Source organism: Salmo trutta, chromosome 18 (assembly GCF_901001165.1).
Source record: "Salmo trutta chromosome 18, fSalTru1.1, whole genome shotgun sequence".
In the NCBI taxonomy this organism is placed as follows: domain Eukaryota; kingdom Metazoa; phylum Chordata; class Actinopteri; order Salmoniformes; family Salmonidae; genus Salmo; species Salmo trutta.
The window spans coordinates 46,547,444-46,572,995 of record NC_042974.1 but is presented as its reverse complement, the minus strand read 5'-3'; the positions used below and the strand labels follow the sequence as shown (position 1 = coordinate 46,572,995).

Here is a 25,552-nt window from a genome sequence, read left to right as displayed (position 1 = left end):
CTCTCAGTACGAAACTCAAAACAAAAAGGCAGTTGTTTCAAAACTCTTAACTACATTTTCAATTGACTTAGTGCAACACACAAAATCATAGTCACTTTGTCACCAAACTTAATCATTGTTTCATCTAGAAATACATTTTTCACATTGTAATACATTTTCATATAAAGTAATTGCCTTTCACAATGTAATGCTCACATTACTTTTGATAGGATTCTCTTCTCTTTTGTTAATTGTATTGTATAGTATAGAGCTCACCAGCTTGTAGTCCTAAAAACCAGAAATGATATACCTCTGGTTTGTTCAGCCATTTCTATGGGCAAAATGAATGCAGAAAGAATAGGGTTTTGGAATAAATGCTGAAAAGAATAAAGCCTTTATAATTCATAACCATATAAATTATGAAGGCTTTATGTGCGTTGTTTTATTTTTTACATAAATGCTTCAAAATTCACAAAAAGTGACGCTACATGATGAAGATTATCTCATAGAACAAACGTAACGTATAAGGTCTCTTAAGTCTGTGTTTACCACAGACCTTATTTTGGGCGTTTATCCAAAAACCCTATGAAATCTCCATACATTTTCCCATAGGCTTTGTTCAACGACCATGGCGGAGTTAGTGCCTACAAAAATATGTAATTACTATATCTATAGGAATCAGCCGATATTAGCTAAAAATGCCAACCTCGGTATCGGCCGATGTCTAGTTTAATGTCGATGTGCAAAACCGATGTCAAAGCTGACGTGCATACCTATATAACGTAAGTAGATGATGTAATGACGCCACGTAAAATGTTGTGCTATACATGCAACACAACATTCCTAACCTAGCCCACAATGTCTGCTGTGTGGATCGAGCAGTCAACAAGTCGAGCAGTCATTTTAAAGAGTAAGAACATTTCAGTGCGACAACTTAAAGGCTGAAATCCATTAAAGCCAAGATAATGGAATTCATTTCCCTTGACAATCAACCTTCTCTCTGTTGTGAGTGATGTTGGCTTTCTTCGACTGGTCGAGCACCGGTACACACTACCAAGTGTGTTATTTTTCAGATGTTGCCCTACCGGAGTTACACAGCAATAGCGTCACTGCTATTAGCTTCACGACATACATACTATGGAACGCCATTTGGGTCTTTGCGTGTAAAAATAATACAGTAGCACTGTCAAAGCTGTACAATAAGGTCTGCAAACACCGGCCACGAACAATGTGTTTACAATAATGAGTTGGTAATAAAGCAGATTTTGTTTGACCGCAACTTCTGGGGTAGCTAGCTTTAGCTTGGTACCTAGCTAGCAGCAATACAACCAGCCTGAAAACAATGACCAGTAGAAACTGCAGTCATTTTCATTATTCTTAGCAATGATTTAGGAATCCTTGTGAGTAAGTATTAGCTAGGATTCCATGTGTTGTTCGCCATTTGAAATTGAAGTCAGTTAAGAACAAATTCTTATTTACAATGACAGCCTACCCCGGCCAAACCCAGACAACGCTGGGCCAATTGTGAACCGCCCTATGGGACTCCTAATCACATCCGGATGTGATACAGCCTGGATTCGAACCAGGGACTGTAGTGACGCCTCTTGCACTGAGATGCAATGCCTTAGACCGCTGCATCCATGTGTGTGTATCATCTATTTATCTGTACTAGAATGCTTAAAAGGCCGCTAAAACTTTAAATATCGGTATCTTTTTTTGGCAAGGAAAATATTGGATAAGTGTCACGGTTGTCGTAAGGATTGGACCAAAATGCAGCGGGAATATGTATACTCATCTTCTTTCTATTTTGAAGAAGGAGAAACAAATAAATACGTATACAAAAAAAAGAACAAAACGAAACAGTCCTGTCAGATGCACAAACACTAAACAAGGAACAACTACCCACAAAATCCCATAGAAAACACACCCCTCTTAAATAGGACCTTCAATTAGAAGCAACGAGGAGCAGCTGCTTCCAATTGAAGGTCAACCCCATTAACTAAACATAGAAATAGAAAGACTAGAATGAACATAGAAATATACTAACATAGAACATTAAACACAAACCCCGAACACAAACCCCGAAACACATAAAACAAACACCCCTCTTACATAAGAACATAGCCCAACAAATCCCGAAACGAGATTTTTCTTCTCACTTATCTACACACACTACCCCATAATGACAAAGTGAAAACATGTTTAGACATTATTGCAAATTTTTGAAACTTAAATACAGAAATGTCACACCCCTGAGTCAATACATGTTAATGATATAGTCACCTTTGTCATCTATGCATAATCACTTTAATAACTCTACCTACATGTACATACTACTTCAACTAACCGGTGCCCTCGCACATTGACTCTGTATCGGTACCCCACTTTATTGTTATTTTACTGCTGCTCTTTAATGACTTGTTACTTTTATTCTTATCCGTATTTTTTTTTCAACTGCATTGCTGGTTAGGGGCTCGTAAGTAAGCATTTCACTGTAAGGTCTACACCTGTTGTATTCGGCGCATGTGACTAATCAAATTTGATTTGATTTAATCACAGCTGTGAGTCTTTCTGGGTAAATCTCTAAGAGCTTTGCACACCTGGATTGTACAATATTTGAACTTTTTTATTTGTTATTCATGCTCTGCAGTGGTGATTTTAGCATGTAAATCTTGGTGGGGCAAACTCAACCATTTGTTTTAGATGCATGCCAGTAAAGCTAAAAAAAACAACACTAAACAATACATTAATTGCCCTATAAGGGTGACAAACGGTGCCCAAACTGTTAGGGCCTACGTAAAGCTGTCCGACAGCGGAGCTTTCCTTTCAGCACCATGGAGTGACTCCTTACCACAGCTACACCTGTGGCTATCATCTGGCAACCAAACAGTTTACTCAACCTCATTTACTGACTTTTTAAACCATAGCTGACATAGCTGACTTGCTTAAACAGATGTGGTTTCTACACAGGCTCCCTGCCTGTGCCATTAAACCCCTACAACTCATCCAGAACGCCGCAGCCCGTCTGGTGTTCAACCTTCCCAAGTTCTCTCACGTCACCCCGCTCCTCCGCACACTCCACTGGCTTCCAGTTGAAGCTCGCATCTGCTACAAGACCATGGTGCTTGCCTACGGAGCTGTGAGGGGAACGGCACCTCCGTACCTTCAGGCTCTGATCAGGCCCTACACCCAAACAAGGGCACTGCGTTCATCCACCTCTGGCCTGCTGGCCCCCCTACCTCTGTGGAAGCACAGTTCCCGCTCAGCCCAGTCAAAACTGTTCGCTGCTCTGGCACCCCAATGGTGGAACAAGCTCCCTCACGACGCCAGGACAGCGGAGTCAATCACCACCTTCCGTAGACAGCTGAAACCCCACCTCTTTAAGGAATACCTGGGGATAGGATATAGTAATCCTTCTAACCCCCCCCCCCGCAAAAAGATATAGATGTACTATTGTAAAGTGGTTGTTCCACTGGATATCTTAAGGTGAATGCACCAATTTGTAAGTCGCTCTGGATAAGAGCGTCTGCTAAATGACGTGAATGTAAATGTACTGACACCTTGTGGATTTGTGTAAGTCGATAAGAAACGATTTGTCCTTCAATAATAACGAACGCCAACATGAGTTGACATTTGAACCATACACAGACATTACATTGATGTTCAATAAATTCATAATGTTTGTTCTTATATCATTAACACTTACTGTAGCTCTAAGTATAAGCAAGTGCAAGCAAACGAGCTGCAACGAATAAGGCCTATTCAGTCAGCTCTTTCAAAATGGACACCGACAGAAATTCAGATAGACGTTAGTTCAGATAAGGCCTCAACATCTTGCTAAATTTAACTTTACTCTTCTTTAAGTCACTACAGACAGAGACGGACACAGAGACACACAGAGACAGTGAGAGAGAGACACGGTTAACCTACCATTTGAAGTATTTTATTAGGCCTAGGAAAATACAATCATAAGGATCCACTTTTATAGACAATATACTGACTCACAGACAGCGCATTGTGCAAACAAAACCACCCTCGCAATATCAACTGTAAATACACTGGTCTATTACTGAACATTTTATTTTTATTGAAAAGAGACTGTCACTGGCAAACATGGTTACAGACCCAACAACATTATATAACATCCAGCCCTCCTTGTGAAGAAAAGCATATTAGCTCCTTTATACAGTAGCATATAAGAAATTTTTGGACTGACAGTTGTTGTGCTGTGCTCACTTGAACAGGAAGGTGGTGCGGCTGCCGTTCTTGTGGAAAAATGTTGGCATCAAAGATTCTTCAAGTGAACTGGGAACTCTGAAAGAAACAAGGTCGGATCATGACATCAGTGATCTTCAGGTCGGAGCTCTAGAAAGAGGCCCGAGATCTCGGTTTGGAATTATGAGCTGGATGACCGTTTAAAATGTATTTTCCCAGTTGGAGCTAGTTTTTTCCCCGAGTTCCCAGTTGTCTTGAACTCACTAAAGTCTGAGATTTCCCAGTTCCGAGTTTCCAGTTGTTTTAAACATGGCAGAAGTCATGCTGTATTGACAGCATGGCCAATTTATTCTACCTTTACTGGCCCATGGTGTTGTGAGTGAATGTTTATCCTTTTATGCTTGAAGAAGAGACCATTTCAGACAGATGTTTTAAATCCTTCAACCCAGACTTGGACCACGCACCCTCTCCACCGAATAGCAAGCAGGGGAAGCCAAATAGTGATTGCTTTGCAAGGCTTGCAGTTAGCCACTGATTCCCTCCAAACCACTCATTGTTGAATTTGCGATTTTTCTGACTTATTGTGTAATGTTTATGTCCAATGGCCAATGAGCACCGATACCTTTTATATATAATTTATCTTCATATGACAAGGCTTGAAAAGGATTTGCCAGTAGATTGTCAACATGATTCATGATGATGACAGCTTGTTTCGCTTCCTAGCTAAGATTTTGAAAGTAGCATGATCAGTCCATTCAAAGCTACGGTAGATTGATGGCAAATCACGTTCTATCTATGGCAGCGGCAAAGGGGGCTTGAAATGTCTAGCTCTCCCAATAGATTCTGCGGTGACGTAGTGTCCCCATGAGCGACAGAACACTGAGCCAATCACAGCGCAATCAGAGATGATTACCAAAGCCTACGCTCTGTATATTCCACTGGCTTCCCCTCCACACAGAAATCACTGAGCTAGGCTGAAACACCTGCATTTTGGAGCTGCCTTACTCAAGAAAGAGACCATGTTTTTATGTGGTTTTATTAACTCAAAATATGTTTGTCTGCCCCACCGGCCCTGAATGACAGGATGCCACTGATGCTCCGTCAAGTTGTTTGTTGACAATTTTCAAGACGATTTAAGTCAAAACTATAACTAGTCCACTAAGGAACATTCAATGCCATCTTGGTAAGCAACTCCAGTGTATATTTGGCCATATATTTTAGGTTATTGTCCTGCTGAAAGGTGTCACACCCTGATCTGTTTCATCTGTCTTTGTGATCGTCTATACCCCCCTCCATGTGTCGCCCATCTTCCCCATTATCCCCTGTGTATTTATACCTGTGTTTTCGGTCTGTCTGTGTCAGTTTGTCTTGTTTGTTCAAGCCTACCAGCGTTTTGTCTCAGCTCCTGCTTTTCCCCAGTCTCTCTTTTTCTCGCCGTCCTGTCTCTGAGCCCGCCTGACTGACCACTCTGCCTGCACCTGACCCTGAGCCTGCCGTCCTGTACATTTGCCCTACCTCTGGATTACATTTGCCCTACCCCTGCTCCCCGCACTCGTCCTGAAGTGGGTGTCACCAGTCTGGCGCTACCTGTTCCAGCTCCACGCACCAGGCCTCCAGTGCGCCTTCCCAGTCCAGAGCTTCCGGCGACAGTTCCCGGTCAGGAGCTTCCGGCGACAGTTCCCGGTCCGGAGCTTCCGGCGACAGTTCCCGGTCCGGAGCTTCCGGCGACGTTTCACGGTCCGGAACCTCCTGAGACGGCCCACGGTCCGGAACCTCCTGAGACGGCCCACGGTCCGGAACCTCCTGAGACGGCCCACGGTCCGGAACCTCCTGAGACGGCCCACGGTCCGGAACCTCCTGAGTAGGCCCACGGTCCGGAACCTCCTGAGACGGCCCACGGTCTGGAACCTCCAGTGACGATCCACGGCCCGGAGCCTGCAGTGACAATCCATGGCCCGGAGCCTGCAGGGACGGTCGGCGGTCCGGAGCCTCCAGCGACGGTCGGCGGTCCGGAGCCTCCAGCGGGGGTTCCCAGTCCGGAACCTTCTGCGGCAATCTACGGTCCGGACTCCCCGGTGAAGATCTAATGTCCTGAGACCCCGGCGAAGCTCCACGGTCCGGAACCTCCTGAGACGCTCCACGGTCCGGAACCTCCTGAGAGGTTCAACGGTCCGGAACCTTCCCCTGCGCCGATGCCCAGTCTGAGCACGGCGCCCAGTCCAGCTCAAAGGCCAGAGTCTTCTTCTGCGTTGGTGCCCAGTCCAGGCACAGTGTTCAGTCTGAGTCCATGGCTGGATCCGGGGGATGAGCAGGTTCTTCGTCCCGCACCAGAGCCGCCCCCGATGCTGGAGGATCCGCGGGATGAGAAGTTTCTTCGTCCTGCACCTGAGCCGCCACCAACACTAGACACCCCCCCCCTAACCCTCCCTTTTGGTTTCAGGTTTTGCGGCCAGAGTCCGCACCTTTGGAGGGGGGGGGGGGGGTACTGTCACGTCCTGACCATTGATAGCTCTTATTTTCTATGGTAGAGTAGGTCAGGGCGTGACTGGGGGGGGATTTATCTAGTTTATTTATTTCTATGTTGGGTTCTAGTTTCTTTTTTCTATGTTGGAGTTTTTGTATGATTCCCAATTAGAGGCCATCGTTGTCTCTAATTGGGGATCATATTTAAGTAGTTGTTTTTCCCACCTGTGTTTGTGGGATAATATTTTGAGTTAGTGCATGTTGCACCGCTGTCGTCACGGTTTGTTGTTTTGTTTATAGTTTATTGTATGTCTTGCTAAGTTACACATATTAATTAAGATGTGGAACGATACTCACGCTGCGCCTTGGTCCTTCTCTACACACAAGCATGACAGACAGAGTGAAAAGAAAGCCTGTACAGAATAAAATATTCCAAAACATGCATCCAATTAGCAGCAAGGCACTAAACTAACACTGCAAAAAATATATATTGGCAAAGCAATTATCTTTTTGCCCCCGAATACAAAGTGCTATGTTTGGGGCAAATCAATAAAAAACATTACTGACTACAACTCTCCATGTTTTAAAGCATAGTGGTGGCTGCATCATATTATGGGTATGCTTGTTATCGTTAAGGACTGGGGAGTTTTTCAGGATAAAAAAATGGAGCTAACCACAGGCAAAGTCCTAGAGGAAACCTTGTATTGTCTGCTGTCCACCAGACACTGGGAAATTAATTTACCTTTCAGCAGGACTATAACCTAAAACACAAAGCTAAATCTACATTGGAGTTGCTTATCGAGAAAATAGTGAATGTTCCTGAGTAACCAGGTTAGTTTTGACTTAAATCTACTTGAAAATCTATGGCAAGACCTGAAAATGGTTGTTTAGAAATGATCAACAACCAATTTGACAGAGCTTGAAGAATTTAGAAAAAGATCATGGGGAAATGTTGCACAATCCAGGTGTGGAAAACTCTTAGACTTACCCAGAAAGACTTACAACTGTAATTGCTGAAAAATGTGCTTCTACAAAGTATTGACTCAGTGTGAACACTTATGTAAATAATGCATTTCTGTATTTAATTTTAAATAAATTTGCAAAAATGTGTAAAAATATGTTTTCACTTTGTCATTACAGGGTGTGTAGATGAATGTGAGAAAAAAATTATATTTAATAAATTTTGAATTCAGGCTGTAACATATGAGACAATTTGAAATAAAAAGGTTGACTGAATTTTGGCCTACATTTTCTTAAGTTAGAGCTAAGTTTTGGCCAACAATTGTTTTAGTTCAGGTAACACTTGGAATGAAACGTTGAGTAAACAAAACAAATCCTGTGGAAGCAGTTACTTAATAATAATAATGTTGTTTGTTTTTTATTTTATTTCACCTTTATTTAACCAGGTAGGCTAGTTGAGAACAAGTTCTCATTTATAACTGCGACCTGGCCAAGATAAAGCAAAGCAGTGCGACAAAAACAACAACAGAGTTACACATGGAATAAACAAACATATAGTCAATAACAATAGAAAAAGTATATATGCAGTGTGTGCAAATGAGGTAAGATAAAGGAGGTAAGGCAATAAATAGGCCATAGTGGCGAAATAATTACAATTTAGCAATTAAACACTGGAGTGATAGATGTGCAGAAGATGAATGTGCAAGTAGAGATACTGGGGTGCAAAGGAGCAAAACAAATACATAAATAACAGTATGGGGATGAGGTAGTTGGATGGGATATTTACAGATGGGCTATGTACAGGTGCAGTGATCTGTGAGCTGCTCTGACAGCTGGTGCATAAAGTTAGTGAGGGAGATATGAGTCTTTGCACAGTGAATATTTTGGGTTATTCACGCAACTCATCTGTCTGGGTCAAAATAACCCAGTGTGTGTTCTGTCCAATATTTACCCAACGCTGGGTTACAAAATAACCAAAATTGGGTTGGTTTTAACAAAGCATTAAAAAAAACAATGTATAGAGGGAGGCCAACGAGTCCAAATTAGCCTATAACAGTGTTGTTGTGTCACTGTAGCCTGCCTATCTTACATTTTCATAAAATAAAGGTTTGGGAACCGTTAACAAAGCCGTTAAAAATGTACAAATGATCAGCAACATTGAACAAGTATAGCGCTCCTGCAACTTTGTGTCAACAAAATTGCACAAGCGGCATGAAAAAAAGTAACCGCCGCACTAGAATCGGAAAGCCCGCGTCATGCACTATGCAGCCCGGTGCAGCTTTTGCCAGTCCCCCTTGTCCCCCTACCTCCTCCGATGATCACCGCGTCGTAGTGGGACTTGACAGCTGAGTGACTGGCTCTTGTCACCGTCCCTAGGGTTGTCACTGCCTGCCGAGTTCGGCCTGTCCATACCGTCGCAGCCATGACAAACTTGGATGTAGCTTTTCCTGGATTCCTTGTTTTTCTTCGTTGCTCCACGCAACTCTGTAGCCCGAACTGAACTCGTACAAGCTCCACCTACTTGACCATAGTTTCCCGTAGGTACAGATCCAGGATCAGTTTATTATTGCCCAATCCAGATCCCAACCGTTTATGAAAAAGCTCATAAACTGATCAGCGTCTATGGGAAACTTCATTTAATTGAACTGACTGAACTGATTGTCTTATAGTTCTACTATACTAATGTTGATTTTCTATTACTATACTGTATTTAAACTGGATTATATTTATACATTCACCTACAATAGTGTGTGACCAATCCTTTATCCACTGTTACATCAATGAAATCTTATTGAGGGTGATCAGTGCCAGTTCGAAAATGCAATGCTTAAACGCTAGTAGGAATATCAAAATAATAAATACATTTTTATTTTCATATCAGCATGCATGATTCATGCCGCAAAATGGTTAATTGGTGGTAAAGGACACCAGGTTCGAACCCAGTAGTAGATGGGTGTGTTTGTGTGATAAAGACAAAACATTTTCTACTGTATATAGGCTATCATATTGATTTTCTTATAAAGACAGTATGCCTACACTTTACCTAGCAAATTAAAATAAGTTTTGTGTAGAGTACAACCACAGATAGAACAAGGAGCATAAAAATCTTTGGTACGACTTAAACTGTCCCAGAACTAGCTTAGTATTTCTATGGTCTATTTTAAGGATTTGGCTGTCTAACCACACACTGACATGCACAGCTCTCTGGATGAGGTTCTTTTCAAGTCTCCAGTGAGTGATGACGTCCCTTTCATCTACAGTTGAAGTAGGAAGTAGGCATACACTTCTGTTGGAGTCATTAAAACTCGTTTTTCAACCACTCCACAAATTTCTTGTTAACAAACTATAGTTTTGGCAAGTCAGTTAGGACATCTACTTTGTGCATGACACAAGTCATTTTTCCAACAATTGTTTACAGACAGATTATTCCACTTATAACTCACTATCACAATTCCAGTGGGTCAGAGGTTTACATACACTAAGTTGACTGTGCCTTTAACACCCCAGCCATCCTACAATCCAAGCTTGATGCCCTCAATCTCACACAAATTATTAATGAACCCACCAGGTACCACCCCAAAGCTGTAAACATTGGCACCCTCATAGGTATCATCCTAACCAACTTGCCCTCTAAATACACCTCTGCTGTTTTCAACCAAGATCTCAGCGATCACTGCCTCATTGCCTGCATCCGTAATGGGTCAGCGGTCAAACGACCTCCACTCATCATTGTCAAACGCTCCCTGAAACATTTCAGCAAGCAAGCCTTTCTAATCGACCTGGCCCTGGTATCCTGGAAGGATATTGACCTCATCCCGTCAGTAGAGGATGCCTGGTTATTTAAAAAAAATGCCTTCCTCACCATCTTAAATAAGCATGCCCCATTTAAGAAATGTAGAACCAGGAACAGATATAGCCCTTGGTTCTCCCCAGACCTGACTGCCCTTAACCAACACAAAAACATCCTGTGGCGTTCTGCATTAGCAGCGAACAGCCCCTGTGATATGCAACTTTTCAGGGAAGTTAGAAACCAATTTACACAGGCAGTTAGAAAAGCCAAGGCTAGCTTTTTCAAGCAGAAATTTGCTTCCTGCAACACAAACTCAAAAAAGTTCTGGGACATTGTAAAGTCCATAGAGAATAAGAACACCTCATCCCAACTGCCCACTGCACTGAGGATAGGAAACTCTGTCACCACCGATAAACCCACTATAATTGAGAATTTCAATAAGCATTTTTCTATGGCTGGCCATGCTTTCCACCTGGCTACCCCTAATGCAGTCAACAGCACTGCACCCCCCACAGTTACTCGCCCAAGCCTTCCCCATTTCTCCTTCTCCCAAATCCATTCAGCTGATGTTCTGAAAGAGCTACAAAATCTGGACCCCTACAAATCAGCGGGGCTAGACAATCTGGACCCTTTCTTTCAAAAATTATCTGCCGAAATTATTGCAACCCCTATTACTAGCCTGTTCAACCTCTCTTTTGTGTCGTCTGAGATTCCCATAGATTGGAAAGCAGCTGCTGTCATCCCCCTTTTCAAAGGAGGGGACACTCTTGACCCAAATTGCTACAGACCTATATCCATCCTACCCTGCCTTTCTAAGGTCTTCGAAAGCCAAGTCAACAAACAGATTACCGATCATTTTGAATCCCACCGCACCTTCTCCGCTATGCAATCTGGTTTCAGAGCTGGTCATGGGTGCACCTCAGCCACGCTCAAGGTCCTAAACGATATCGTAACCGCCATCGATAAGAAACAATACTGTGCTGCCGTATTCATTGACCTGGTCAAAGCCTTCTACTCTGTCAATCACCACATCCTCATCGGCAGACTTAATAGCCTTGGTTTCTCAAATGATTGCATCGCCTGGTTCACCAACTACTTCTCTGATATTCAGTGTGTCAAATCGGAGGGCCTGTTGTCAGGACCTCTGGCAGTCTCTATGGGGGTGCCACAGGGTTCAATTCTTGGGCCAACTCTTTTCTCTGTATACATCAATGATGTCGCTCTTGCTGCTGGTGAGTCTCTGATCCACCTCTACGCAGACGACACCATTCTGTATACTTCTGGCCCTTCTTTGGACACTGTGTTAACAACCCTCTAGACGAGCTTCAATGCCATAAAACTCTCCTTCCGTGGCCTCCAACTGCTCCTAAATACAAGTAAAACTAAATGCATGCTCTTCAACCAATCGCTGCCTGCACCTAACCACATGTCCAGCATCACTACTCTGGACGGTTCTGATTTTGAATAAGAGGACAACTACAAATACCTAGATGTCTGGTTAGACTGTAAATTCTCCTTCCAGACTCACATCAAACATCTCCAATCCAAAGTTAAATCTAGAATTGGCTTCCTATTTCGCATCAAATCATCCTTCACTCATGCTGCCAAACATACCCTCGTAAAACTGACCATCCTACCGATCCTCGACTTCGGCGATGTCATTTACAAAATAGCCTCCAATACCCTACTCAACAAACTGGATGCAGCCTATCACAGTGCCATCCATTTTGTCACCAAAGCCCCATATTCTACCCACCACTGCGACCTGTACGCTCTCGTTGGCTGGCCTTCGCTTCATAATCGTCGCCAAACCCACTGGCTCCAGGTCATCTACAAGACCCTGCTAGGTAAAGTCCCCCTATCTCCGCTCACTGGTCACCATAGCAGCACCCACCTGTAGCACGCGCTCCAGCAGGTATATCTCTCTGGTCACCCCCAAAGCCAATTCCTCCTTTGGCCGTCTCTCCTTCTAGTTCTCTGCTGCCAATGACTGGAACGAACTACAAAAATCTCTGAAACTGGAAACACTTATCTCCATCACTAGCTTTAAGCACCAGCTGTCAGAGCAGCTCACAGATCACTGCACCTGTACATAGCCCATCTATAATTTAGCCCAAACAACTACCTCTTCCCCTACTGTATTTATTGTATTTATTTTGCTCATTTGCACCCCATTATTTATATTTCTACTTTGCACTTTCTTCTACTACAAATCTACCATTCCAGTGTTTTACTTGCTATATTGTATTTACTTTGCCACCATGGCCTTTTTTGCCTTTACCTCCCTTATCTCACCTCATTTGCTCACATTGTATATAGACTTATTTTTCTACTGTATTATTGACTGTATGTTTTATTCTATGTGTATCTCTGTGTTGTTGAATGTTGTCGAACTGCTTTGCTTTATCTTGGCCAGGTCGCAATTGTAAATGAGAACTTGTTCTCAACTTGCCTACCTGGTTAAATAAAGGTGAAATAAATAAAATAAAAAATAAATAAATAAAAATGAGATGTATGTTTCTTTTACCCTTGACACACCCAACAGATGGGCTGTTTGTCCTCCAGACAGAAGAGCTTAAGTTTGTCGCCATGCAGACTGCAGAGCACCTTGGACCGTGCTGAAGCTCTCAGACTCCTCTCCTGTAAGAAGGCCTCACACAGGTTATTCAGAGCCGTATTGGGGAGAGGTAATTCCTATAATAAGGTACTTTTCCTGCAAACTGGAAATTCCAGAGATTCCTTATATTTCCAGCATTCCTGCAGACAGACTTTAAATTCTCGGTCCACTTGTGTTCTCCATCTTCATTGATTACCTGGTCGATGTCTACGAGAACCTGTTGTAACTTTATGTGTGTGTGTGTGTGTGTGTGTGGTTTTGCTGAGCGTGCAAAAATAATATCTCATTTACAGTTCACATAATACAGCATACAGACCAGACTCCAGATATATTTTACATTGTTGTCCCGGTTGAATATGGTCATAGCCCATTGTTTTTTCCAATTCAGTATAAATAGTATGAAATGCGCAAACATCATATAATCAACTCATAAAACAACACTTGGTATTTTAAGAATATAGATTTTTATTGACATACTGTAGCAGCAGCTTCAACATAGTAAAATATACATTTACACAGACTGAACAAAACAATAATGTGTTCTATTTGTACAACACTATCTTTAGTTTCTTTTTCATGCACAGTCAGAGCTAATAAATGGTTCATAAAGGGGTTATAACATAACAAAATGGCTTATTACATAAGAACTACTCCAAGCTCAGATGAATAGGCTAAAGCTTGAATAAGACTGGGATTAACTATCCTAGCAGATAACTGGACAATACACAGCTTTCTGAAACGACTGCCTCGGGTCTGTTAGGGCCTATGACTCCATACATGGTCATTTCCCAGACAAATCCATTCCTGATCAATATTTTCCCTTGATCACAATATACAGTACTTCTTTGAAAATCAATAACTTCAATAAATGTGCAAAATTCTCAATCTTTTGTTATGATCCTTTATATGGTTCCTGTGCTGTGACATGTTAACATACATGTCACTTCTTTTCATGTGTGTTTATGCATGCATGTTAAGACATAATACTTTTGTGGGCAGCTATAAAATGTTCCATTATTATTTGGATATTGTTTGAGATTAATTGAGGATATGATCAAGCGTCAATCCAATTGAGGATTATTGCCAAGATCTGTGGCAGGGCAGTTCATGACTACTGCAGTGTTAGTAAAGCTATAGCAGGACCTTGTATTTCTCACTGTGCTCCACCGTTCAAGTAAATAGACTACTGTGCTCCTACGTTCAAGTGCATTAAGTGCAATGACAGGACTATGAGTGCAGGAAAGCTCTAGGTCCATATCCATAAAGTATCTCAGAGTAGGAGTGCTGGTCTAGGATCAGGTCCTCCCTGTCCTAATCGTATTAATTAAGATTACACTTTATGAACATGGGCCCTGGGATTATAGAGACTACACATCCAATGGGTACACTATACTTTACCTCTCAGAAATCACAGCAGGAAAGATGTACTCATTTCCATTTTGCAAAAGATAGAATAGTAAACGTTCAGGTTTGTAAGGGAGGTTATAATTTTTTTTACCACTGATGAAGTTGTGTTTTCTATATTGTATAGAAATATTAGTAGCACAAAGAGAGGCAAAGAGAGATGTGGTGGTGTACGTGTTAGTATTTACTCTCAAAGAGCATTCAAAGGCACAGGCTACACAAAGTACCACAGACCTAGATAGATTCATAGATGTGGATCTCTCTAACAGTTACAGTACTGTGTGTTTAGGACAGGGATGGACAACTCTGGTACTCAGGGGTGCAGCAGTGTCCGCTGGTCGTCTTATCTTCCTGTGGCACTTAATTGATCAATTAATATCGCTCATTGCTGAGAGAACACACGCCCGGGCCCATGTTCAAAAAGTGTCTCAGAGTAGGAGAGCAGATTTAGGATCAGGTCCCCCCGTCCATGGAATCCTATTTATTATGATCTAAAAGGAAAAAGATAGCCTTTAATTAACTCCTACTCTGAGACTCTTTGTGAACATGGGCCCAGGTTTCCCAGGAAGAAGTCAGTCACTGATTTGCAGGAAAAAACTAAAACCAGTAAACACATTGCCTTCCTGAGGACCGGAGTTGCTCATTCCTGGTTTAAGGTTATTATTATCATCCTTTCTACACAAGTTCATCTGTAGAGCAGTACAGTACATTATGATATCAGTTTTAAAGAGGATCTGTAGAGATAGACAAAAATAGCATTTACCTTAAAGGATAGCAGAGACATATAAAACGACCATGCAAGCAGCATCTTTAAGAACCATTGTGCAACATTCACATGATGCCAAAGTCGCCCCTCGTCTGTCTGTTTATCCATGCCCTTTTGGTTTACAGTACAATTCTAAATGGACGTAAAGCTAAACAGCTTACTCATCATGTCCACTGTTATAAGCACCATATTCACTGTCACTCCTCTCCCTGTTCTCCGAGAATACATAGTGTATAACTACAACTAGCTAGCAGCACACAGTGTCTTCCTTTAGGCACAATGGGGTACACTACAGTACATAATTCAATAAATACACTGGAATCATGCACACTCCCTTATACACAAACACACACACACCATATGTTGCCGTTCTGAGACACTCATCAACTATACTGTAGCAGCTAGAGACCAAGACACAGTGCAAGCCTAACAAGACAGTTCACCCAGATCCTATCTACCTAAGAGTTTGTGTGTGTGTCCGTCTATCTGTCCTACCTTCTCTCCATGTCAGAAAGTGCGAAGTGAAGCGAGAAGCAGGCAGGATAGTGACTCTGGTGGGGAGAAGAGGTTAGAGGCTAGGGTCTAATGACCCTCCTTCTCCCTGAGTCTCTCTGGTGCTCTGTCCCCCGGCATGGTTCTTCAAGATCCTCTCCACAAACACTTTGCCTCGACCAGCTACACGTGGCCCTGCACACACACACACACACACAATTAACATACACTCACACTAACAGGGTCCCATGAAAGTCCAAACAATCTACATACTCACCAGCTGATTCCTTCAGAATGTCCTCCAGTCTCTCTCTCAGAGCGCCTCGCTCTGTGTCTTCCTCTCTGCTCTCCACTCTCTGGCGGATCAGCTCCTTTATCTGCAGCACTGCCCCCAGCAGGCCATCTGAAGGAATTATACCATCAGAGACATGAAGGGTTGACTGAAGGAGCTAAAATGGCAGCCTGGTCTTATAGACCAGACGTAACATAGTAAATGTAAATATGGGACACTCAAATGAGTATGATATGTTACGTTTGGTATGGTTACAGATGATTACTTAACACAAACGTCTAGCAATCCAATGGTTAATTAGCAACTTTTCAATTACTTGAAACATTGTCCTGGCTAGAAACACATTTTGTCTTTACACCCTGGGTCACCACTAGACCCCATAACAACAGCTTGAGGTGGGTTACCGATTATGATAGGCAGAAATGACTCACCATACTCCTGGTTCAGCCCCCACAGTTTGATTTTATTGGCCTCATGCTGGGCTTTCTTTTTCAGTCGACACGCTCTTCAGAGAGTAAGAGAGAGAGAGGACAGTTTACAAAGCTATCGCCAGGACTTATGCTCCACTACACTCACCCTCACTAGCACTTACTGTAGCTAGACACACCCTGCTGTGCAAATCAAATGGACGTCTGAAAGTGCTGTGTGGAAAAGCCACCAGAAAATTAGGTCTCTATAGTTAGACAGGTAAGTCAGTGTGCGTGCGTGTGTGTGCCTGTGTATGTGTACCTGGAGGCCAGTTTGTTCCTCTCCTTTCGTGTTGGTGCCCTGGCAGTAACAGGCAGGTCACTGACAGGAGTCATGCCCTCCAGAGCAGAGCTGAGTGTGTGGAGCTGCTCCCCCAGGCTCTGTAGCTTCACAGGGCTAGGGGTCAGGTCACTGGCGTCTGTACGACGGGCTTTCCTCTGGCCTTGCTTACCTAGGGAACACACAGGGTTTTTGTCTGTAAGTCACTCTGGATAAGAGCATCTGCTAAATTACTAAATGTAATTGTATGCTTCACCAACCACTCAATACGCAACTGACAGTACATTTTACATTTGAATTTCTTAGTGTGTATATGTGACCCACCGAATGAGTGTTGATAAATTAAAACTGGCAGAGTGTTGGGTCTCCAACACCGTGGCTGTTGAAATGGACATATATGTTCTCAATTTAATATAAAATGTTTTACATCTTTCATTCCATTGTACATTTGTGGGCCTTGGGGTCTCACCATTGGTGGAGGTCCCCCCTATCAGGCACATGGTGCTGGGTAGGGTGCTAGGGCCCCAGATTATGTCCCCTCCATCTTTCTCTTCATCCTTTTCCTCATCTCTCCCTTTGGCTCTCCTGCTATCTCTCTCTCCATCTCTCCCCAGGTCTGCCTCACTGTAGAGGCTACATTCCCAGTAACACCAGCGTTTATTTGGTCTCACGTGGGGCTGAAGCTCCTCCTTTTCCTCCACTTCCTCCATGGCTTCTCTCCCCTCCTCATCTTCTTCCTCTTTCTCCTCCTCTCCAATATCACAGTCTGTTCCTTGACTAGACTCAGTGTCTAGCTCACTCTGTAGAGAGTAGTTATGTTCTTCACTGTGGACCTCCAGATCCACAGGAAGTGATATCCTCTCCTCCTGAACCACCTGATGCAGCCCTTTCCTAGCTTCACTCTCCCGCCCTCCAGCCTCTTGGTTCCAGGGCCCTGGATCTCTCCCAGCCAGGGGGAGGTGTCCAGCCACTAACCCCACACAGGGTGTGAGGTCTGTAGGGTTCCTCAGCTGCCTGCCCCCTGGTCTCTGGGATAACCATGGTTCTTCTCTGCTTCCCTGTGGAGAGCAAAACAGAGTAGGTAGAAGTTAGCTCTAAGGGCTCAGACACAACAATAGTGTTTGCTGACCGACAGTACTTAGCATCTCTGAACGTAATTTTTCGAACCGAGAGCGCACCGATTTTACATGTAGAATTGCATGAAAAATGTTGGCACTCAGACATCTATACTAGGTGGTCCCTAAAACACAGCACGCTTAACATTCGGCAGACAAATGCTAGAGCCACAATCGGTGCGATGTGTGCGAGCCTTAAACCAGGGTGACTTAGATTTACATTCTCCAAATGCAGAGTTCCTAAGGAGTGACTTCCAGGGATCTAATGGTTAAGGTCAGTGATGATGTTAATCTGGGTAATCTGTGGTTATAAGTAACCCCTACCTCAGGTGAGATGGAAGAGCGCTCGCAGCTTGGTGGCGTCCTCTCTGGGCTGCCTTTGATATAGCGTGTAATGTCATCCAGGGCCGAGACGTCCCAGCGACGCTCAGAGGTGTGTTTGTCATCAGTGGTCGAGTCTTCTAAGAGATCACTGAGTAGCTCACATCCATGCTGCTGGCCTCGACACAGGGACAGGGCTGGGGGCCCCAACATCACCACCACACACTACAGCACAGAGACAAGACACACACTACATGACCAAAAGTATGCGGACACCTGCTCGTCGAACATCTCATTCCAAAATCAGACGTTAACATGGAGTTGATCCCCTTTTCCTGCTATAACAACCTCCATCCTTCTGGGAAGGTTTTCCACTAGATGTTAGAACATTGCTATGGGGACTTGCTTCCATTCAGCCACAAGAGCATTAGTGAAGTCAGGCACTGATGTTGGGCGATTAGTCCTGGCTCCAGGTCGGCGTTCCAATTCATCCCAAAGGTGTTCGATGGGGTTGAGTTCAGGGCTTTGTGCAGGCCGGTCAAGTTCTTCCACACCGATCTCGACAAACCATTTCTGTATGGACCTCGCTTTTTGCACGGGCATTGTCATGCTGAAATAGGAGAAGGCCTTCCCCAAAATGTTGCCACAAAGTTGGAAGCACAAAATCGTCTATAATGTCATTGTATGCTGTAGCATTAAGATTTCCTTTTACTGGAACTAAGGAGCCTAGTCCGAACCATGAAAAACAGCCCCAGACCATTATTTAATCAGTCCAGAGAACATTCCACTGCTCCAGAATCCAATGGCGGCGAGCTTTACACCACTACAGCCGACACTTGGCATTGCACATGGTGATCTAAGGCTTGTGTGCGGCTGCTCGGCCAAATAAAAATCAATTTCATGAAGCTTCCGACGAACAGTTATTGTGCTGATGTTGCTTCCAGAGGCAGTTTGGAACTCGGTAGTGAGTGTTGCAACCGAGGACAGATGATTTTTACGCACTACACGCTTTTATTTGTCACATGCCAGTCAAGATGCTCTCAATGGTACAGCTGTAAAACTTTGAGGATCTGAGGGCCCATGACAAATCTTTCCAACCTCCTGAGGGGGAAGAGGTGTTGTCATGCCCTCTTCAAAACTGTGTTGATGTGTTTGGACCATGATAGGTCCTTAGTGATGTGGACACAGAGGAACTTGAAGCTCTTGACCGTCTCCACTACAGCGATGTGAATGGGGGCGTTCTCAGGCCTCTGTTTCCCGTAGTCCACAATCAGCTCCTTTGTCTTGCTGACCTTGAGGAAGAGGTTGTTATCCTGGCACCACGCTGACAGGTCTCTGACCTACTCCCTATAGGCTGTTTCATTGTAACCGGTGATCAGGCTGAACTCAGGCTGAACCCTGAACTCAACCCCATCGAACACCTTTGGGATGAATTGGAACGCCGACCTGGAGCCAGGACTAATCGCCCAACATCAGTGCCTGACTTCACTAATGCTCTTGTGGCTGAATGGAAGCAAGTCCCCATAGCAATGTTCTAACATCTAGTGGAAAACCTTCCCAGAAGGATACAACACGCAGTCGTGGGTGAACAGGGAGTACAGGATGGGGCTAAGCACGCACCCCTGAGAGGCCAGCTTGTTGAGGGTAAGCTTGGCTGATGTGTTGTTGCCTACCCTCACCAACTGGGGGCGGCCCTTCAGAAAGTGAAGTATCCAACTGCAGAGACAGATGTTTAATCCCAGGGTCCTTAGTTTAGTGATGAGCTTGGGGGGCACTATGGTGTTGAACACTGGGCTGTAGTCAATGAACAGTATTCTCACATAGCTATTCCTTTCATCCAGGTGGGAAAGGGCAGTGTGGAGTGCAATCAGACATTGCGTCATCTGTGGATCTGTTGGGGCGGTGTGTGAATTGGAGTGGGTCCAGGGTGTCTGGGTCGATGGTGTTGATGTGAGCCATGACCAGCCTTTCAAAGCATTTCATGGCTACAGACGTGAGTGCTACGGGCGACAGTCAGTTAGACGGGTTACCTTGGTATTCTTGGGCACGGGGACTATGGTGGTCTGCTTAAAACGTGGGTATTACAGACTTGGTCAGGAAGAGGTTAAAAATGTAATCGAAGACACTTGCAATTGTTTATAAGTATCTGGTATTCACTTCCAAAGGTTGCTGTAATTTTGGGACTGATTCAGATGTGGGTCACACAACAAGAGGACTCTGTGGCCAAAATAAAATGTTTTCCCCTGCACCTACCTGATCTGACTCTATGCTGCCCCCTGTAGGAGAGATGGTGAATGGCTCTGAAGTCACAGATAACCCATGGGTCCCATACGCCTCACCGAAGAAAGGCTCCATCCCACTGCTACCTGGCTGGAGAAAGGGTGGGGGAAAGACAAAGAGAGAAGGGCAGGAGGCCAGAGAGAGAAAGATAAAGAGAGAAGGAAGGAAAGACAGATGACTATCAGTTCTCATATTGTACAATAGCCCCCATTACGTCAGTAACCTAGCAACTCGACATGGAGTATCCATGGAAATACATTCTATTTCTATGGGAGTATCTTTATATTATGAGGTATAATGTAGAATACAACAAAGTATAACAAGGCTGTGTACCTGAGGCATGGTGGTGCTTGGACCTAGTCAGAGGCAGAAGGAAGGGTTAGCAGTTTAGAACGGTTAGCTTCCTCATCATCAGTACACAAACCGCAAGAGGTCAGAGTTCACATCATCTCATAATAGACTGACGGACAGTTAGCCTTAACATTAACAAATGTTATAGAGCAGCTGAATTATCACTGCAGTAAGACATATGCCTTAGCAAGACCATAAAGCTTCCATAAAGCTTCCATAAAATGTATTTATAGCTGATAGAGAAAAGAAGGGATGATCTGCTACATACAGTTTGGGAGTCATTCAATCAAGAACCACTACTTATTATCATGTATGTATATTATGATTGTTCACGTACTTTCTGAACAACTATCAGGATTGTTAAAACAACTATCAGGAAAAAAATGGAGTTGCTGTTTCCATTGTATGAGCACAGAGCGAGTGAGCGAGCAGAGGAAAGACTCTCTAATATCCACAGCCAACCTCCTGTGCCCCAGATCCCTAAAATAGTCATAATCAGTCATTTCACTGTCTCTCTCTCTCTCTCTCTCTCTCTCTCACACACACACACACACACACACACACACACACACACACACACACACACACACACACACACACAGGAGCAGCAGCCTTTCCACATGAGAGAGATAAATAAATATCTCTAAGGAATTGTTCAGTGCATTCTAGAATGTTCCGTTGAACTCTAAAGTGGTGAAAAAAAAGAGGAAGAAAGAGAGGGGTGCCTAGTTATTTCCAAGAAATAAGAGAATAGCAACCTCTGTACTTGACAGCTGTTGGATGAATATTTTCACAATAAGCTGACTGTTATTCTAATTCATAGGCCCACATCTAGCCGTAGGTCGTTCAAGCCCTTTAAAACCAAATTTGGCAAAAAATATCACCCTGACACTGTCCCTATCACTCAAGATACGAAAATGCAGTATTTTAAACGAACAGCTGTCTTACCTCCTGCATGGACGGTGTGTCACATTTTCCTATGTTGAAGCGCGCACCCGTCATCTGTCAACGCGCAGTCCCGCGATTCTGACAGAAAATAGGTTAAACGTTTGACCACAAAATATGATGCAGCATATTAACGCTATTCCATTTTTATGAGTCCTACACATCTATAACATAGGATGCCACTGTTTAGAACACAGGAAGAGTGCATCAGTCGCATTGAGTGGCATAAGAGCCGCAACAAAATAAAACCACCCTAACAGGAGGCTACAGGGACATTGCTCGAAATCATGTCTACCTTTGCTGTAGTAGGCTAGGCTACTTACAGTCAACTGTTCCATCTGTCAGAAGTACAAAGTTACATATATCTCTGTGGACCAATTCACTTCTCCACAAGTCCGCAGAAATTAATCGAATTCAAATAGATGTGGTCCTCTAGACGGCTATCGTCGCTAAATATTATTTGTTCTTAGTTATGAACGGCTGGCTTTGGGATGGTCTAGCCATAGGGAAACAAGGAAAACATTTTTCGTTATTTCTAATGAATACACACGTATGTTGTTAACGTGAATTGCATTACTGTTATCAAAATAACATAGTCATGTTCAAGATTTCATTATGTTAGTCTATATTTCCTCTAAACGCGATAATGTGTAACTTTTTGATAAATAATTCCCCTCACATCCCAAATGGTTCCATCCAGGATCAGCTGTGAAAGTAGATTGTAGGATTTGTTCTCAGGAACGAAGAGTAAGTAAGGAAGGAAATGAAACGAGAACACCAGTCATATAATTTGTGGAAGCAGATATGTCTGAAATGTAAGGGACATTTCGAAATGTACTGTGGGGGGGGGGGGGTGACAATAGTGGTAGGTGGATCAGTGGTAGGTGGATCGTTTGTCCAGATCTGCAATAGGTTAACTAACAATCATACTTCACATACAATTATTCTAAGTTGCATCAATTTTCTATATGAAGCCACAAGAACAAATAGGAATAGCTGATAGGCAGCGGAGAGGCCAGGTGCATCATTGCGCATGAAAGAACAGTGAAGACATGCAGCTTAAAAAGCTCCCTATTGATCTTGTTTAGGGACAATACAATTATCCTACCTAGACTAGCCAACAACACCACAATACAATTATCCCACCTAGACTAGCCAACAACACCACAATGCTATGAATAATTGTATTATTGTTTTCAAGTGAGTACAAAATTCTACTCTAAGCTGCAGTGAAAATGTCATTTGAATAATGGCGCAAAAGCTATGTGATTTTAATGTTTAATTCAAAATGTATTGCCTTTTATATGTGGCATAAACACAGCCAGTCACAATGCTTTAGTCTGATTAGGCTACTTCAAAAGTCTCCTGTAAGCGTGCGCACGTTCGTCCAAAATATAATTTCAGCATCCTTAAAATGGCTTGACATTAACCAGGTTTCCATCCAACCTTTTTGTGTGAGTGAAGGACATGTTGGATAAAAAATGTAATGACATCATGGAAAGCATGCCGTTTATTACATATTAAATAAGTTATGGTTAACTTCACAGGATGGTGACAGTACATGTTGATGAGATTGATGCTCCTTTCAATAAATATTGAGAGTCTTATGTTGGTGACATGATGATCGATGCTTGGTTGCTGTTTGACAATTAAAATAATGTCACACTGTTGTACATAATAATCTCATCATCTCGGCTATACTCAAGGGCGTAACTTTGTCATATTGGGTGGGTTGGGGTCAATGGGTTTCAGGGTCAGTACCTGTCTAGGGGGGTCCAGGGGCATTTTTTTATTAAAGAAATAACTGTGAAATAGTTGTTTCTGGTACATTTTTAAGGGAAAATACATCCCAAACTTTCCTGATAATTGGTCAGTATATCCCAACCGCAACTGAAATACCAATCATTTCTGTATTACTGTAAACTGTTGGTCTAACTCTATCAGTTCAGAAAGTAACCACGCTTGGTAATTTTTTTGTAGAACAACTATGAGAAAGTCAGTTCTGGGGTTTGTTCAGTTCGATTGAACGTTTGCTATGTTGCATAACGGGTTGTACTGAATGACAAGTTTCCCAAAAGCATCATTCAGCATTCTTAAACAAACTTTGAGGTAGCCTACATTTCCTCTGCTTGATGGGTGTGGCGGGTTGTAGCTTGAAGCAATAAGTGGTGTATTTTCAAGAGCAGTGGTGCATTTTGAACCCACAACCCAACCCCTCCCCATTTTTAAACTGGTCGTTCAGAGCAGCTGTAAAAAAGGCAGACCCTCTGAACCTGACTGGCCTTCAGATCTGTCACCTATCTAATTTCCAACCAATCAGGGCATTTGGACGTACTCCACGGCTCCACCCCGCGCACCTCAAGTCAGAGACACCTCAAGGAGAGGTAAAAGTATTTCTGTTTTTATTTTTAATAAATGTCCAACATTATTGGGTATTGTGTGTAGATTAATTAGTATTTTTATATATATTTTAAAATAATATTTAAGGCTGTAACGTAACAAAACGTGGAAAACGTCAAGAGGTCTGAATACTTTCCGAATGCACTGTACAAGGAGTACCAGTTCTGAGTCAATGTGCAGGGGTACAAGGTAGTTGTGGTAATTGAGGTAATATAGTATGTACATGTGGGTAAAAGTGACTAGGCAATCAGGATAGATAATAAAAATAGTAACATCAGCATATGTAAAGTTGGTCTATGTGTGTGTGTGTGTGTGTGTGTGTGTGTGTGTGTGTGTGTCTGTGTGTGTGTCTGTGTGTGTGTGTGTGGCGTCAATATGCATGTGTGTATGTCAGTTTTGTATGTGTGAGTGTGTGGGTAGAGTCTAGTGAGTGTGCATAGAGCCAGTGAAAAACAATTAATATAAATAAAGAAATAATAAAGGGGTTTAATGTAAATTGTCCGGGTAGCCATTTGACTAACTGTTCAGCAGTCTAATGGCTTGGGGTTATAAGCTGTTCAGATGCCTTTTAGTTACAGACTTGGTGCTCCGGCACCACTTGCTGTGCGGTAGCAGAGAGAACAGTCTATGACTTGGGTGGCTGGAGTCTTTTTTTAGGTCCTTCCTCTTACACCACCTGGTATAGAGGTCCTGGATGGCAGGGAGTTCGGCCCCAGTGCGCCTTGTGGTCGGATGCCGAGCAGTTGTCGTAACAAGTGGTGATGCAGTCAGTCAAGATGCTCTCAATGGTGCAGCTGTAGAACACATAGTTGTGTTCTGTGGGTGCCACTGTGTAGGCTGATACCCAATTTCATGGGTGCACAATCCATAGGTAAGGCTGTAGAGTTCAATTTGAATGTTCAATAACCACAATAGACTGACTAGAAAAGTGATTTTCCACAGTCGAAGTCCTACAATAAGAGCTAAGACATTAAAATTTGTGTAAACTCTACATAGTTATGTTCTGTGGGTGTCACTGAGTAGGCTGATACCCCCATTTTCATTGGTGCACAATACATAGGTTAGGCTGTACAGTGCAATAGGAATATTTAATACTCACAAAATACTGACAGTACTGCAATAAGAGCCATTTTTTTGGTTTATTGTCAAACTAATTCATTATTGTATTTCATTTAAAATTAGGTAACAACATCCCAACCTTGTTTAGCATTATCTAGTCCAAATATGGCATGATTCCACTTATTTGTATCCGTTTACATCACAATCAATGAGGGACTTTTATTTTGAAGGTGAACCGCAAATTCCTGGAAGCCCCGTGATTGAAAACGTTTTTCGGCAGTGCCGTTTCTCCAGACAATTATGCTCTTCGGTTCTATTTTAAATTGGTTGCACTCACTGTGTGATTCGTGGGTTA

At 43.0% G+C, this 25,552-nt stretch overlaps 2 protein-coding genes across 7 annotated transcripts in view; both read right to left on the bottom strand.

The window, feature by feature from the left end:
* pyroxd2 (pyridine nucleotide-disulphide oxidoreductase domain 2) overlaps nt 1-9,137 on the bottom strand; it is a 36,979-nt gene extending 27,842 nt beyond the window's left edge. Inside the window, exon 1 of one of the 2 annotated variants that reach the window (XM_029698801.1) lies at nt 8,925-9,137. In XM_029698801.1, coding sequence (XP_029554661.1) covers nt 8,925-9,042 — 118 coding nt within the window. In that variant the 5' untranslated portion in view covers nt 9,043-9,137. The remainder of the gene's footprint in view (nt 1-8,924) is intronic. The other variant, XM_029698800.1, reaches the window with a different exon arrangement.
* A 4,329-nt stretch (nt 9,138-13,466) lies between these two features.
* LOC115153390 (CREB3 regulatory factor) lies at nt 13,467-22,187 on the bottom strand. 5 transcript variants are annotated; one of them, XM_029698795.1, is made up of 10 exons: nt 22,062-22,187; nt 21,742-21,819; nt 20,776-20,798; nt 20,416-20,532; nt 18,166-18,387; nt 17,196-17,784; nt 16,709-16,898; nt 16,411-16,484; nt 15,965-16,090; nt 13,467-15,882 (listed from the first exon to the last, which is right to left on the bottom strand). In XM_029698795.1, the coding sequence occupies exons 3-10, from the start codon at nt 20,782-20,784 to the stop codon at nt 15,764-15,766; spliced, it is 1,446 nt and encodes a 481-aa protein (XP_029554655.1). In that variant the 5' UTR covers nt 20,785-20,798; nt 21,742-21,819; nt 22,062-22,187; the 3' UTR covers nt 13,467-15,763. The 5 variants fall into 5 exon arrangements, with proteins under 5 accessions (XP_029554655.1, XP_029554659.1, XP_029554657.1 ...); XM_029698799.1 differs by having other exon boundaries at nt 20,416-20,528; XM_029698797.1 differs by having other exon boundaries at nt 21,742-22,187.
* Between the last annotated feature and the right edge of the window lie 3,365 nt (nt 22,188-25,552).

Coding starts and splice junctions, on each gene's coding strand:
- LOC115153390 (XM_029698794.1), bottom strand. CDS start 20,634: ATGAGAACTGATAGTCATCTGTCTTTCCTTCCTTCTCTCTTTATCTTT. Junction 17,785..18,165: donor GCTCTTCCATCTCACCTGAG/GTAGGGGTTACT, acceptor TGCTCTCCACAG/GGAAGCAGAGAAGAACCATG. Junction 16,899..17,195: donor AGGGGGGACCTCCACCAATG/GTGAGACCCCAA, acceptor TGTGTTCCCTAG/GTAAGCAAGGCCAGAGGAAA.